Raw genomic sequence first — 14,230 nt, 5'->3', positions numbered from 1 at the left:
AGACAGTAGTGTGAGTAGGGTTTCTGCAGAAGGAGGTAGTCCGATACAGTAGTGTGAGTAGGGTTTCTGCAGGAGGAGGTAGTCCGATACAGTAGTGTGAGCAGGGTTTCTGCAGTCCAGCTACCATACAGTTCAGAGAGTGTTCTATAACAAACCCCAGAGACAGTGATGCAGTGTGTAGAACGTTACGGTGCCATACGGTACTGTATGACATGGCGTTGTCATGACGTTGGCCTGGGGGGTAGGTTTATGACAGTCATAAATACCTCTTTCCCCCTTTTTCCTCTCTCTACCCTACTGATGTTACATTTGCAAACCCCTTTGGTTAACATAGAGATTCTGGGAACATCAGAAGGTGGGGGGAAATTAACTATATTCTGGTAATCCGACCAATTGAACATATGCGGTGGTACTTAATGAATATGATGTCAGTTCGGTTGTCATCTGTGACATTCTCATCAATGATAAGATGACATAAACTCTACAGTGGAAAGTCTACACATCAGAGTTATCGGATTCACATGGAATTGTTGAAATGTGATTTTAGCTTCTAAAATGTGAGATTTGGGTTTTCATAAGGTAGGGCTCTGCTCAATCAGTGGCCCGCCCTGTGAAGGGACATGGGCTACAAAACTTTTCAAACACGCCCTCCTCTCCCTTCCTATATAAAGCCTTGACGACAATGTAACCTCCTGTTCGGAGGATGTGAGGATGACGGTCCGATGTCAGAATGGTTCAGATAATAACTACAGAACGAAGTAAACATCAGCGTGAGCTTTGGTTGCGAATGGTATGAACTTTGAGCTCTTATTCACTACAGAAGTGATACCTCCTAGTCGTTGAGTTAGCAACAGCAGATGCAAACGAGGGTTGGGAAGGAACAGACAGACAGAGTAGCCCGTCTATCACACAACGACGTTACTACAACGTATCCAATTGACCACCAGAGACATTCTTCAAATGACTCGGTTGGGCAACTCGGCCTTCCATCTACCACCAACCTACCGAAACGCAGCTCAGAGTAAATATTTATTGTATTTTCCTTTTCCAAATGGGCGGTAATTTAGAATGCATAAGATAATGTATTTACGATAGCACAGCTTCACCCTTTGTTCCTCTGTCTTCCCGCTCTTTCACTCAAACCCAGACGCTTTTCTTTTGTGTAACAAGCAGTCATATCTGTTCCTCCCGCTAGGGACGTTTTCCTTTATGACGTAATTTGTAATGAAGTTATGATTCATTATGTGTATGTGTAATTAGTTAGGTATTTAGTAAATAAATAATTAAACCCAATTTTGTATTGCTGATTCAACTTGTTATCCAGGGTTTGTGTAGATAACCAATAATTTACAACTTTCAGCTGAGACTGAATTAAGGTGACGATTAATATTGACTGCTATTGATGTAAAATATTACTAGGTCTTTAAGAGTTTATTCGGAAGATAACAGCTCTATAAATATTATTTCATGGTGCCCCGACTCTCTAGTTAATTATATTTACATGATTAGCTCAATCAGGTAATATTAATTACGGATAAATTATTTTATAGAATAGCATGTCATATCACTTAATCCGGCATTGCCAAAGACACGATAGCGTCATTGATCTTTTAAAATTATTACATCATAAAAGGATACACCCTCCAACCCCCAGTTCCTCCCCCTACCCCAGCTGGGAGGGCAGGCAGGGTAGGCTGCTCAACAGTCCACACTTAGAAGGTTGTACCCATAAAAGAGCTAGTGATTTATCACGACGTAATCTTCTGTTCAACAGCCCCTGACAAGACAGGGCTGCTAGGGGCCCTGACATGCTAGGTGCTATAACCTGACATGCTAGGTGCTATAACCTGACATGCTAGGGGCTATAACCTGACATGCTAGGAGCTATAATCTGACATGCTAGGTGCTATACCCTGACATGCTAGGGGCTATAACCTGACATGTTAGGAGCTATAACCTGACATGCTAGGGGCTATACCCTGACATGCTAGGGGCTATACCCTGGCTATACCCCTAGGGGCTATAACCTGACATGCTAGGGGCTATACCCTGGCTATACCCCTAGGGGCTATAACCTGACATGCTAGGTGCTATAATCTGACATGCTAGGTGCTATAACCTGACATGCTAGGGGCTATAACCTGACATGCTAGGGGCTATACCCTGACATGCTAGGAGCTATAATCTGACATGCTAGGTGCTATACCCTGACATGCTAGGGGCTATACCCTGACATGCTAGGGACTATAACCTGACATGCTAGGGGCTATAATCTGACATGCTAGGGGCTATACCCTGACATGCTAGGGGCTATACCCTGACATGCTAGGGGCTATAACCTAACATGCTAGGGGCTATAACCTGACATGCTTGGCTGCTATAACCTGACATGCTAGGGGATATAACCTGACATGCTAGGGGCTAGAGGTTATACCCTGACACGCTAGGGGCTAGAAGTTATATCCTAACATGCTAGGGGCTCTACCCTGACATGCTAGGGGCTATAACCTGACATGCTAGGGGCTATAACCTGACATGCTGCAAAATGGCTTCCAACACTCTACTCAGCAAACTGGATGCAGTTTATCACAGTGCCATCCGTTTTGTCACTAAAGCACCTTATACCACCCACCACTGCGACTTGTATGCTCTAGTCGGCTGGCCCTCGCTACATATTCGTCGCCAGACCCACTGGCTCCAGGTCATCTACAAGTCCATGCTAGGTAAAGCTCCGCCTTATCTCAGCTCACTGGTCACGATGGCAACACCCATCCGTAGCACGCGCTCCAGCAGGTGTATCTCACTGATCATCCCTAAAGCCAACACCTCATTTGGCCGCCTTTCGTTCCAGTACTCTGCTGCCTGTGACTGGAACGAATTGCAAAAATCGCTGAAGTTGGAGACTTTTATCTCCCTCACCAACTTCAAACATCAGCTATCTGAGCAGCTAACCGATCGCTGCAGCTGTACATAGTCTATTGGTAAATAGCCCACCTTTTTTCACCTACCTCATCCCCATACTGTTCTTATTTATTTACTTTTCTGCTCTTTTGCACACCAATATCTCTACCTGTACATGACCATCTGATCATTCATCACTCCAGTGTTAATCTGCAAAATTGTAATTATTTGCCTACCTCCTCATGCCTTTTGCACACATTGTATATAGACTCCCCCTTTGTTTTCTACTGTGTTATTGACTTGTTAATTGTTTACTCCATGTGTAACTCTTTGTTGTCTGCTCACACTGCTATGCTTTATCTTGGCCAGGTCGCAGTTGCAAATGAGAACTTGTTCTCAACTAGCCTACCTGGTTAAATAAAGGTTAAATAAAAATAAATAAATAAAAGAAAATATTTAAAAAAATGCTAGGTGCTATACCCTGACATGCTAGGGGCTATACCCTGACATGCTAGGGGCTATACCCTGACATGCTAGGGGCTATACCCTGACATGCTAGGTGCTATACCCTGACATGCTAGGTGCTATACCCTGACATGCTAGGTGCTATACCCTGACATGCTAGGTGCTATACCCTGACATGCTAGGGGCTATAATCTGACATGCTAGGTGCTATAACCTGACATGCTAGGGGCTATACCCTGACATGCTAGGGGCTATACCCTGGCTATACCCCTAGGGGCTATAACCTGACATGCTAGGTGCTATAATCTGACATGCTAGGTGCTATAACCTGACATGCTAGGGGCTATAACCTGACATGCTAGGAGCTATAATCTGACATGCTAGGGGCTATACCCTGACATGCTAGGTGCTATACCCTGACATGCTAGGTGCTATACCCTGACATGCTAGGGGCTATACCCTGACATGCTAGGTGCTATACCCTGACATGCTAGGTGCTATACCCTGACATGCTAGGGGCTATAATCTGACATGCTAGGTGCTATAACCTGACATGCTAGGGGCTATACCCTGACATGCTAGGGGCTATACCCTGGCTATACCCCTAGGGGCTATAACCTGACATGCTAGGTGCTATAATCTGACATGCTAGGTGCTATAACCTGACATGCTAGGGGCTATAACCTGACATGCTAGGAGCTATAATCTGACATGCTAGGTGCTATACCCTGACATGCTAGGTGCTATACCCTGACATGCTAGGGGCTATACCCTGACATGCTAGGTGCTATACCCTGACATGCTAGGTGCTATACCCTGACATGCTAGGGGCTATAATCTGACATGCTAGGTGCTATAACCTGACATGCTAGGGGCTATACCCTGACATGCTAGGGGCTATACCCTGGCTATACCCCTAGGGGCTATAACCTGACATGCTAGGTGCTATAATCTGACATGCTAGGTGCTATAACCTGACATGCTAGGGGCTATAACCTGACATGCTAGGAGCTATAATCTGACATGCTAGGGGCTATACCCTGACATGCTAGGTGCTATACCCTGACATGCTAGGTGCTATACCCTGACATGCTAGGGGCTATACCCTGACATGCTAGGTGCTATACCCTGACATGCTAGGTGCTATACCCTGACATGCTAGGGGCTATAATCTGACATGCTAGGTGCTATAACCTGACATGCTAGGGGCTATACCCTGACATGCTAGGGGCTATACCCTGGCTATACCCCTAGGGGCTATAACCTGACATGCTAGGTGCTATAATCTGACATGCTAGGTGCTATAACCTGACATGCTAGGGGCTATAACCTGACATGCTAGGAGCTATAATCTGACATGCTAGGTGCTATACCCTGACATGCTAGGTGCTATACCCTGACATGCTAGGGGCTATACCCTGACATGCTAGGTGCTATACCCTGACATGCTAGGTGCTATACCCTGACATGCTAGGGGCTATAATCTGACATGCTAGGTGCTATAACCTGACATGCTAGGGGCTATACCCTGACATGCTAGGGGCTATACCCTGGCTATACCCCTAGGGGCTATAACCTGACATGCTAGGTGCTATAATCTGACATGCTAGGTGCTATAACCTGACATGCTAGGGGCTATAACCTGACATGCTAGGGGCTATAACCTGACATGCTAGGGGCTATAACCTGACATGCTTGGCTGCTATAACCTGACATGCTAGGGGATATAACCTGACATGCTAGGGGCTAGAGGTTATACCCTGACACGCTAGGGGCTAGAGGTTATATCCTAACATGCTAGGGGCTCTACCCTGACATGCTAGGGGCTATAACCTGACATGCTAGGGGCTATAACCTGACATGCTAGGGGCTATACCCTGACATGCTAGGTGCTATAATCTGACATGCTAGGTGCTATACCCTGACATGCTAGGGGCTATAACCTGACATGCTAGGGGCTATACCCTGGCTATACCCCTAGGGGCTATAACCTGACATGCTAGGGGCTATACCCTGACATGCTAGGGGCTATAACCTGACATGCTAGGGGCTATACCCTGACATGCTAGGGGCTACAACCTGACATGCTAGGGGCTATACCCTGACATGCTAGGGGCTATAACCTGACATGCTTGGCTGCTATAACCTGACATGCTAGGGGCTCTACCCTGACATGCTAGGGGCTCTACCCTGACATGCTAGGGGCTATAACCTGACATGCTTGGCTGCTATAACCTGACATGCTAGGGGCTAGGGGCTAAGGCTATACCCTGACACTATGCATTTGAATATGGCTTGGGAGGAGCTCTAGCTTTGTCCTGTCTGGACTAGTGTAGTACATATAATTGTTTGCTGCCCATCACGCTTTACCCTCACTAACAGTTCACTACGCTTTACCCTCACTAACAGTTCACTATGCTTTACCCTCACTAACAGCTTTACCCTCACTAACAGTTCACAACGCTTTACCCTCACTAACAGTCCACTATGCTTTACCCTCACTAACAGCTTTACCCTCACTAACAGCTTTACCCTCACTAACAGTCCACTATGCTTTACCCTCACTAACAGTCCACTATACTTTACCCTCACTAACAGCTTTACCCTCACTAACAGTTCACTATACTTTATCCTCACTAACAGCTTTACCCTCACTAACAGTCCACTATGCTTTACCCTCACTAACAGTCCACTATGCTTTACCCTCACTAACAGCTTTACCCTCACTAACAGTCCACTACGCTTTACCCTCACTAACAGTCCACTACGCTTTACCCTCACTAACAGTCCACTACGCTTTACCCTCACTAACAGTCCACTATGCTTTACCCTCACTAACAGCTTTACCCTTACTGACAGCTTTACCCTCACTAACAGTCCACTATGCTTTACCCTCACTAACAGTCCACTATACTTTACCCTCACTAACAGCTTTACCCTCACTAACAGTCCACTGTGCTTTACCCTCACTAACAGCTTTACCCTCACTAACAGTTCACTATGCTTTACCCTCACTAACAGTTCACTGTGCTTTACCCTCACTAACAGCTTTACCCTCACTAACAGCTTTACCCTCACTAACAGTCCACTATACTTTACCCTCACTAACAGCTTTACCCTCACTAACAGTCCACTATACTTTACCCTCACTAACAGTCCACTATGCTTTACCCTCACTAACAGCTTTACCCTCACTAACAGTCCACTATGCTTTACCCTCACTAACAGTTCACTATGCTTTACCCTCACTAACAGCTTTACCCTCACTAACAGTTCACTATGCTTTACCCTCACTAACAGTCCACTATGCTTTACCCTCACTAACAGTTCACTGTGCTTTACCCTCACTAACAGTCCACTGTGCTTTACCCTCACTAACAGTTCACTGTGCTTTACCCTCACTAACAGCTTTACCCTCACTAACAGTTCACTATGCTTTACCCTCACTAACAGTTCACTATGCTTTACCCTCACTAACAGCTTTACCCTCACTAACAGTTCACTATGCTTTACCCTCACTAACAGCTTTACCCTCACTAACAGTTCACTGTGCTTTACCCTCACTAACAGCTTTACCCTCACTAACAGTCCACTGTGCTTTACCCTCACTAACAGCTTTACCCTCACTAACAGTCCACTGTGCTTTACCCTCACTAACAGTCCACTATGCTTTACCCTCACTAACAGTTCACTGTGCTTTACCCTCACTAACAGCTTTACCCTCACTAACAGTTCACTGTGCTTTACCCTCACTAACAGTCCACTGTGCTTTACCCTCACTAACAGCTTTACCCTCACTAACAGTCCACTGTGCTTTACCCTCACTAACAGCTTTACCCTCACTAACAGTTCACTGTGCTTTACCCTCACTAACAGTCCACTGTGCTTTACCCTCACTAACAGCTTTACCCTCACTAACAGTCCACTGTGCTTTACCCTCACTAACAGTCCACTATTCACAAGCAGATGTTATGTAGAAGAACATTATGCAATAGCCAGTACAGCAGCAGCTGACTTACCCTGCATCTTGTCCATATCCACAAATTAAGGCATCCTTTGCTCCTTCAACTTTGTAGAAATTATCTGAAAAGCAGATTAGGAACATGATTTATACACAGGTAATAAAACAATACAGTCTTGAGGCCTGCTTTTACATGGTCCAACCGATTGAGAGTTCCTGAGCTGGTCGTTCCGGCGGCCAGTAACCTAACACTCATTTTTATTTTAATTGAACCTTTATTTAACTAAGCTAATCAGTTAAGAGAAAAAAATAATCTTATTTACAGTGGGCTCACTGCCTTGTTCAGGGGGAAGAATTACAGATTTGTACCATGTCAGCACGGGGATTTTGAACTAGCAACCTTTTGAGTTACTGGCCCAACGCTCCAACCACTAGGCTACCTGCCGCCCCAGTAATACACACTACAGCTTTGACCCATCATCACTGTGCACCCGCCCGCCTACCTTATACATGCCATTTGGCAGACGATTTGATCTAAAGCAACTTACAGTCTAAGAGTGTTGGATTAAATGCAGAAGACATATGACTCCGGGAATTGAACCCACAATTCTGGCTTTGCAAGCACCATCCTCTACCAACTGACCAATTACAGTACTGAGTGTAATTTTATATTGCAGCATACCAATTCGTATTTAGTGTGTCATATCCCTTGCACTCGTATTGGCCTTAACAAAGGCTTCCAAACTGGCCGTGCCTACAGCGCAGAACAGACCGAAAGGACATGACCCCCCCCCCCCCCCCCCAAAAAAAACCTTCATTGGTGACGAAGTCGTTCATGGAGCTCCAGGTCCTGTTGTTGCAGGTGAAGGTGTCGTTGACGTTGTATGACGAGTTGACGCAGTGTGCCGCGCTACGGACGCACTTCTGCCGCAGGATGCCCATGAAGAGCTGCAGGCCGATCAGGGCGAACACGCTCAGGCAGAACACAGTCAGGATCATCACGTCCGCAAGCTTCTTCACTGACTGAATCAGAGCACCAACGATGGTCTTCAGGCCTGAGGGAGACACACAATAGATTATACAATGTCCCCAATAGACTTGACAGTTAAACAGTGTCCCTACCATGGTCTTCAGCCATTACAGTACAGTGCAATGTCTTTCAAGGCTTCACACCTATCAGCTAGCATTACAATGCAATGTCCTGCAAGGCTTCACGCCTATCAGCTATCATTACAGTGCAATGTCCTGCAAGTCTTCACACCTATCAGCTAGCATTATAGTGCAATGTCCTGCAAGTCTTCACACCTATCAGCTATCATTACAGTGCAATGTCCTGCAAGTCTTCACACCTATCAGATATCATTACAGTGCAATGTCCTGCAAGTCTTCACACCTATCAGCTGTCATTACAGTGCAATGTCCTGCAAGTCTTCACACCTATCAGCTATCATTACAGTGCAATGTCCTGCAAGTCTTCACACCTATCAGCTAGCATTACAGTGCAATGTCCTGCAAGTCTTCACACCTATCAGCTATCATTACAGTGCAATGTCCTGCAAGTCTTCACACCTATCAGCTAGCCTTACAGTACAATGTCCCCAGACAGAAGAGAAGAAAATAGTTTCTCTCACCTGGAATGACAGAGATGGTTTTCAGCGCTCGGAGGACCCTGAATGTTCTCAACGCAGACACGTTTCCCAGATCCACAAACTCCGTGAGATATCTGCAACATGATGAAAGACATGAGGACAATGCTGTCCCATAAATGCAGCACCGGCTGGCTAAACAGATATCAGACTGATTCAGAGTGGACAGAACGGGGGTTTTAAAGACAGGAGAGAAATGGACACGTGCAGCACTAAAGGTATAAATTAATCTATAAAGAGAGAGAATTTTAACAGGGCATTGCCCTTCAATGATCGCTGTGACTTGATTAAGAAACTCATCTCTACTCAGTTGGCTTGTAGGTGGTCAACTACAGTACAACAAACAAACAAACACACTTCAGGAGGCCTAGGATAAGAAATGTTTTGGGTGTTATCAAGTCCCTCAGTCGAGCACCTGATTCCCTTCTTGTTCCAGCAGGGCTGACCCGCGTTTGGGTACAGGGCTGACCCGCGTTTGGGTACAGGGCTGACCCGCGTTTGGGTACAGGGCTGACCCGTGTTTGGGTACAGGGCTGACCCGCGTTTGGGTACATTTTCCTTCTACAGTACAAGACACTTTGTGTCAATATGATGATGGTGATGATGATGGTGATGGTGATGATGATAGTGATGATGATGATAGTGATGGTAGAGATGGGGATGATGATGATAGTGATGATGATGATGATAGTGATGATGATGATGGTAGTGATGGTAGTGATGATGATGGTGATGATGGTAGTGATGATGGTGATGATGATGATAGTGATGATGATGATAGTGACGATGATGATGGTAGTGATGATGGTGATGATGATGGTTATGATGTTGGTAGTGATGATGATGGTGAAGGTGATAATGATGGTGATGATGATGGTAGTGATGATGGTGATGATGATGATGGTAGTGATGATGATGATGATGGTGATGGTGGTGATGGTGATGATGATGAATGGGATGGTGATGATGATGGTGGTGATGATGGTGATGATGATGATGATGATGGTAGTGATGATGGTGGTGATGATGATGGTAGTGATGATGGTAGTGATGATGATGATGGTGATGATGATGGTGATGATGATGGTAGTGATGATGGTAGTGATGATGGTGTTGGTGATGGTAGTGATGATGATGGTGATGATGGTAATGATGGTGATGGTAGTGAGGATGGTGATGATGATGATGATGATGATGGTAGTGATGATGATGATGATGATGGTGATGATGATGATAATGATGATGGTAGTGATGATGGTGATGTTTATTTATTCTAAGTGGTGAGGAACAGGTGCATCCCTGTGGTAGTGATGATGGTGATGATGATGATGGTAGTGATGATGGTGATGTTTATTTATTCTAAGTGGTGAGGAACAGGTGCATCCCTGTGGTAGTGATGATGATGATGATGGTAGTGATGATGGTGATGATGATGATGATGGTGATGGTGATGATGATGATGGTAGTGATGATGGTGATGATGATGATGGTAGTGATGGTGGTGATGTTTATTTATTCTAAGTGGTGAGGAACAGGTGCATCCCTGTGGTAGTGATGATGGTGATGATGATGATGATGGTAGTGATGATGGTGATGATGATGATGATGATGATGGTGATGATGATGATGATAGTAGTGATGATGGTGATGATGATGATGGTAGTGATGGCGGTGATGTTTATTTATTCTAAGTGGTGAGGAACAGGTGCATCCCTGTGGTAGTGATGATGGTGATGATGATGATGATGGTAGTGATGATGGTGATGATGATGATGATGATGGTGATGGTGATGATGATGATGGTAGTGATGATGGTGATGATGATGATGGTAGTGATGATGGTGATGTTTATTTATTCTAAGTGGTGAGGAACAGGTGCATCCCTGTGGTAGTGATGATGGTGATGATGATGATGGTAGTGATGATGGTGATGTTTATTTATTCTAAGTGGTGAGGAACAGGTGCATCCCTGTGGTAGTGATGATCAAATCAAATCAAATCAAATTTATTTATATAGCCCTACGTACATCAGCTGATATCTCAAAGTGCTGTACAGAAACCCAGCCTAAAACCCCAAACAGCAAGCAATGCAGGTGTAGAAGCACGGTGGTGTATGATGGTGATGATGATGATGATGGTAGTGATGATGGTGATGTTTATTTATTCTAAGTGGTGAGGAACAGGTGCATCCCTGTGGTAGTGATGATGGTGATGATGATGATGGTAGTGATGATGGTGATGTTTATTTATTCTAAGTGGTGGGGAACAGGTGCATCCCTGTAACTGAGCATCATTTAGAGAGCTGAGGCTTAGTGAACATGGCCCTAGCTGTGTCCTCTCTCTCTGTCTCTCTCCTATATATAGCCTAAAGCCCTAAACGGTTGAGCAGCCTTATGGTGTTCTGTCCTGGTCCAGTGTACTGAAAGAGTTGTTTCATTACCCAGCAGGTCCTAACATATTCAGGATGTATAAACTATGGAGGAGGAGTCAGATGTAATCTCACAACCTTGTTATTGTCATAATAAATGCGACCTTATGTGTGTATCATGTGATGGGATGTGATATTGCGTGTGGGGATAAAGGTGCTTAAAACTCCTATAGTAATGGTCCCTAGGCACTGTTGCCGTTAGAGACTCTCTCTGGATCTCTCAGCTCTCCAGAGTCCTGTTTCCTCAAACTCTCTCTCGCTTTCGCTTTCTCTCTCTCTCTCTCTCTCTCTCTCCCTCTCTCTCTCGCTTTCTCTCTCTCTCCCTCTCTCTCTCGCTTTCTCTCTCTCTCTCTCTCTCGCTTTCTCTCTCTCTCCCTCTCTCGCTTTCTCTCTCTCTCCCTCTCTCGCTTTCTCTCTCTCTCTCCTCTATAGCTGTATCCTCTCTAGCTGTATCCTCTCTAGCTGTATCCTCTATAGCTGTATCCTCTATAGCTGTATCCTCTCTAGCTGTATCCTCTCTAGCTGTATCCTCTCTAGCTGTATCCTCTCTAGCTGTATCCTCCCTAGCTGTATCCTCTATAGCTGTATCCTCTATAGCTGTATCCTCTCTAGCTGTATCCTCTCTAGCTGTATCCTCTCTAGCTGTATCACCACGGACGGGTTTCTAGATCATCCTCCCTCCATTATCCTCTCTGACATTGTTTAGTTCACTCTCAGAAGTCCATTCACAATGCAACCCTTTAAGTACCCGGTAAGTCCCAAAGTCAAGTGATGTTTTCATTTTAAATAATGAATATTAAATCCACATGTCATTCACCTAAATGACATCTATGTCTCTCTCTCTCTCTCTCTCTCTCTTTGGGATGTATCAAAAGCCCCTGGATGGCAAAAACCTAGCAATTGAACAGGATGTGGCTAGGGGTGAAGGAGTAGAAATACCAGACCAAAGGAGTGGTACTCACGCCATAGAGATTACACTAAAATCTAGCCAGTTCCATGGGTCTCTCAGGAAGGTGAACGGCCCGACACAGAATCCTCTCGCAAATATCTTTATCATGGACTCAAAGGTGTAGATACCGGTGAACGTGTACCTGGAAAATATAATTTAGTGGATTCAAAACGACACAGTATTAGGCAATAGCACTGGATGGAATGAAGAGAGATCATTCGTTAAGGTATAAAATAATAGTGTTTCAACTCATTTAGCTCTCAATCAACCCTTTGAAAGTAAATGTAAATGCCAAAAAAAGCTGAATGTAAAAATATGGTGTATACAAGCAAGGTATTGTTAGCTAGCAAGGGTGAGTGTGTGTCATGTCATGCATTCCCAGAATACTTTGTGTCAGAGGCTAGTTTTACCTCAGGTATAAACATTCAGTAACGGAATTGGAAGTTTCAGCATTCATCCCATTCCAATTGTAAAAAGATATTTAATAAGAAAAAAACCTGGTTGAAAAGTGTTGGTGGCGAAGTGTTGGGCATTTATACACCAACGCCAAGGATTCATTGTCATGTGACATTCCAAGTGCAGTGAGTGAGCCGACCGTATCACATGCTTGATGTAGGCTACTTACATTTGAAATACAGTAACTCGCCGATCAGGATTCACACACTGTTACTGTTACTGTAGCAACACACCGTGGCAACGCTCAATATTGGGACAAAAAAAATTAAAAATAGGGGGGGGGGAGACAGAGGAAGTTCCTATCACAGGGGAAACAGTGTATTCACCATCAAAAGAAGTGTACTAAGGAGGGAGGAAGTGTAGACGTATTACTCACTCCAGATACTTCGTCCAAGGGGCAGGGTCCGACATGGCCATGAAGCAACAGTTGGTCAGAATAGTACACATAATGAACAAGCTGAATAATGTGAAGAAAAGGTTAAAGTAAATTCGCATATGTTTTGTCAAATGTACTGTACTTACCACACCTTCGCTCTAAATTAAGTTACTCTTTTTTTTTTTGCCGTGAAAATGTTTATATTAGTGATGTAATTCTGGGAACTAGACATCCTTTCAATGGAAAATAATCCTTTGAAATATGAGGGTAAATAAACCATGAGGGTAAATAAACTGACTAAGTTTGTCCTTGTTAGCAAGGTCCTCCTCACGACTACCCTGTTCATTTTATATTCAGTAAATGCTTGCATGATAGCTTGTTCCGGCTCCCATGACCAGTTGGGTTGTCGTTAAGGTAGTTCATACATCATAGATCACCCTTAGCTTTCAGGTTATAGCTTGAGACTGGGGATGTGTTTTTCTCCGCGTCTCTAATACTGGGCGTACACTACACGACTTTCCCCCCCAAAAATCCTACAATCTGAGCTGAGCCTCTCACATTAAAACAATAGTCTTTCCTGTAGTTGTTTTGTGTTGCCAGTAAATTATGTGACATCAGAATGGTGTCACATCACATCAGAATGGTGTCACATCACATCAGAATGGTGTCACATCACATCAGAATGGTGTCACATCACATCAGAATGGTGCTACATCACATCAGAATGGTGCTACATCACATCAGAATGGTGTCACATCACATCAGAATGGTGTCACATCACATCAGAATGGTGTCACATCACATCAGAATGATGTCACATCACATCAGAATGGTTTCACATCACATCAGAATGATGCTACATCACATCAGAATGGTGTCACATCACATCAGAATGGTGCTACATCACATCAGAATGGTGCTACATCACATCAGAATGGTGTCACATCACATCAGAATGGTGTCACATCACATCAGAATGGTGCTACATCACATCAGAATGGTGTCACATCACATCAGAATGATGTCACATCACATCACATCAGAATGG

At 44.5% G+C, this 14,230-nt stretch overlaps 1 protein-coding gene across 1 annotated transcript in view; it reads right to left on the bottom strand.

Moving 5' to 3' along the window:
* LOC116358602 (sodium channel protein type 3 subunit alpha-like) overlaps positions 1-13,301 on the bottom strand; it is a 37,487-nt gene extending 24,186 nt beyond the window's left edge. Inside the window, exons 1-5 of the mRNA XM_031810122.1 lie at positions 13,183-13,301; positions 12,364-12,492; positions 8,959-9,050; positions 8,140-8,382; positions 7,386-7,449 (exon numbers count right to left, since the gene is read on the bottom strand). Of these exons, the coding sequence (XP_031665982.1) occupies positions 7,386-7,449; positions 8,140-8,382; positions 8,959-9,050; positions 12,364-12,492; positions 13,183-13,301 (647 nt within the window). The remainder of the gene's footprint in view (positions 1-7,385; positions 7,450-8,139; positions 8,383-8,958; positions 9,051-12,363; positions 12,493-13,182) is intronic.
* Between the last annotated feature and the right edge of the window lie 929 nt (positions 13,302-14,230).

This window comes from Oncorhynchus kisutch, linkage group LG30 (genome assembly GCF_002021735.2).
Source record: "Oncorhynchus kisutch isolate 150728-3 linkage group LG30, Okis_V2, whole genome shotgun sequence".
Taxonomy (NCBI): Eukaryota; Metazoa; Chordata; class Actinopteri; order Salmoniformes; family Salmonidae; genus Oncorhynchus; species Oncorhynchus kisutch.
The sequence above is the reverse complement of the archived record's forward strand: the minus strand, read 5'-3'. Positions and strand labels throughout refer to the sequence as shown.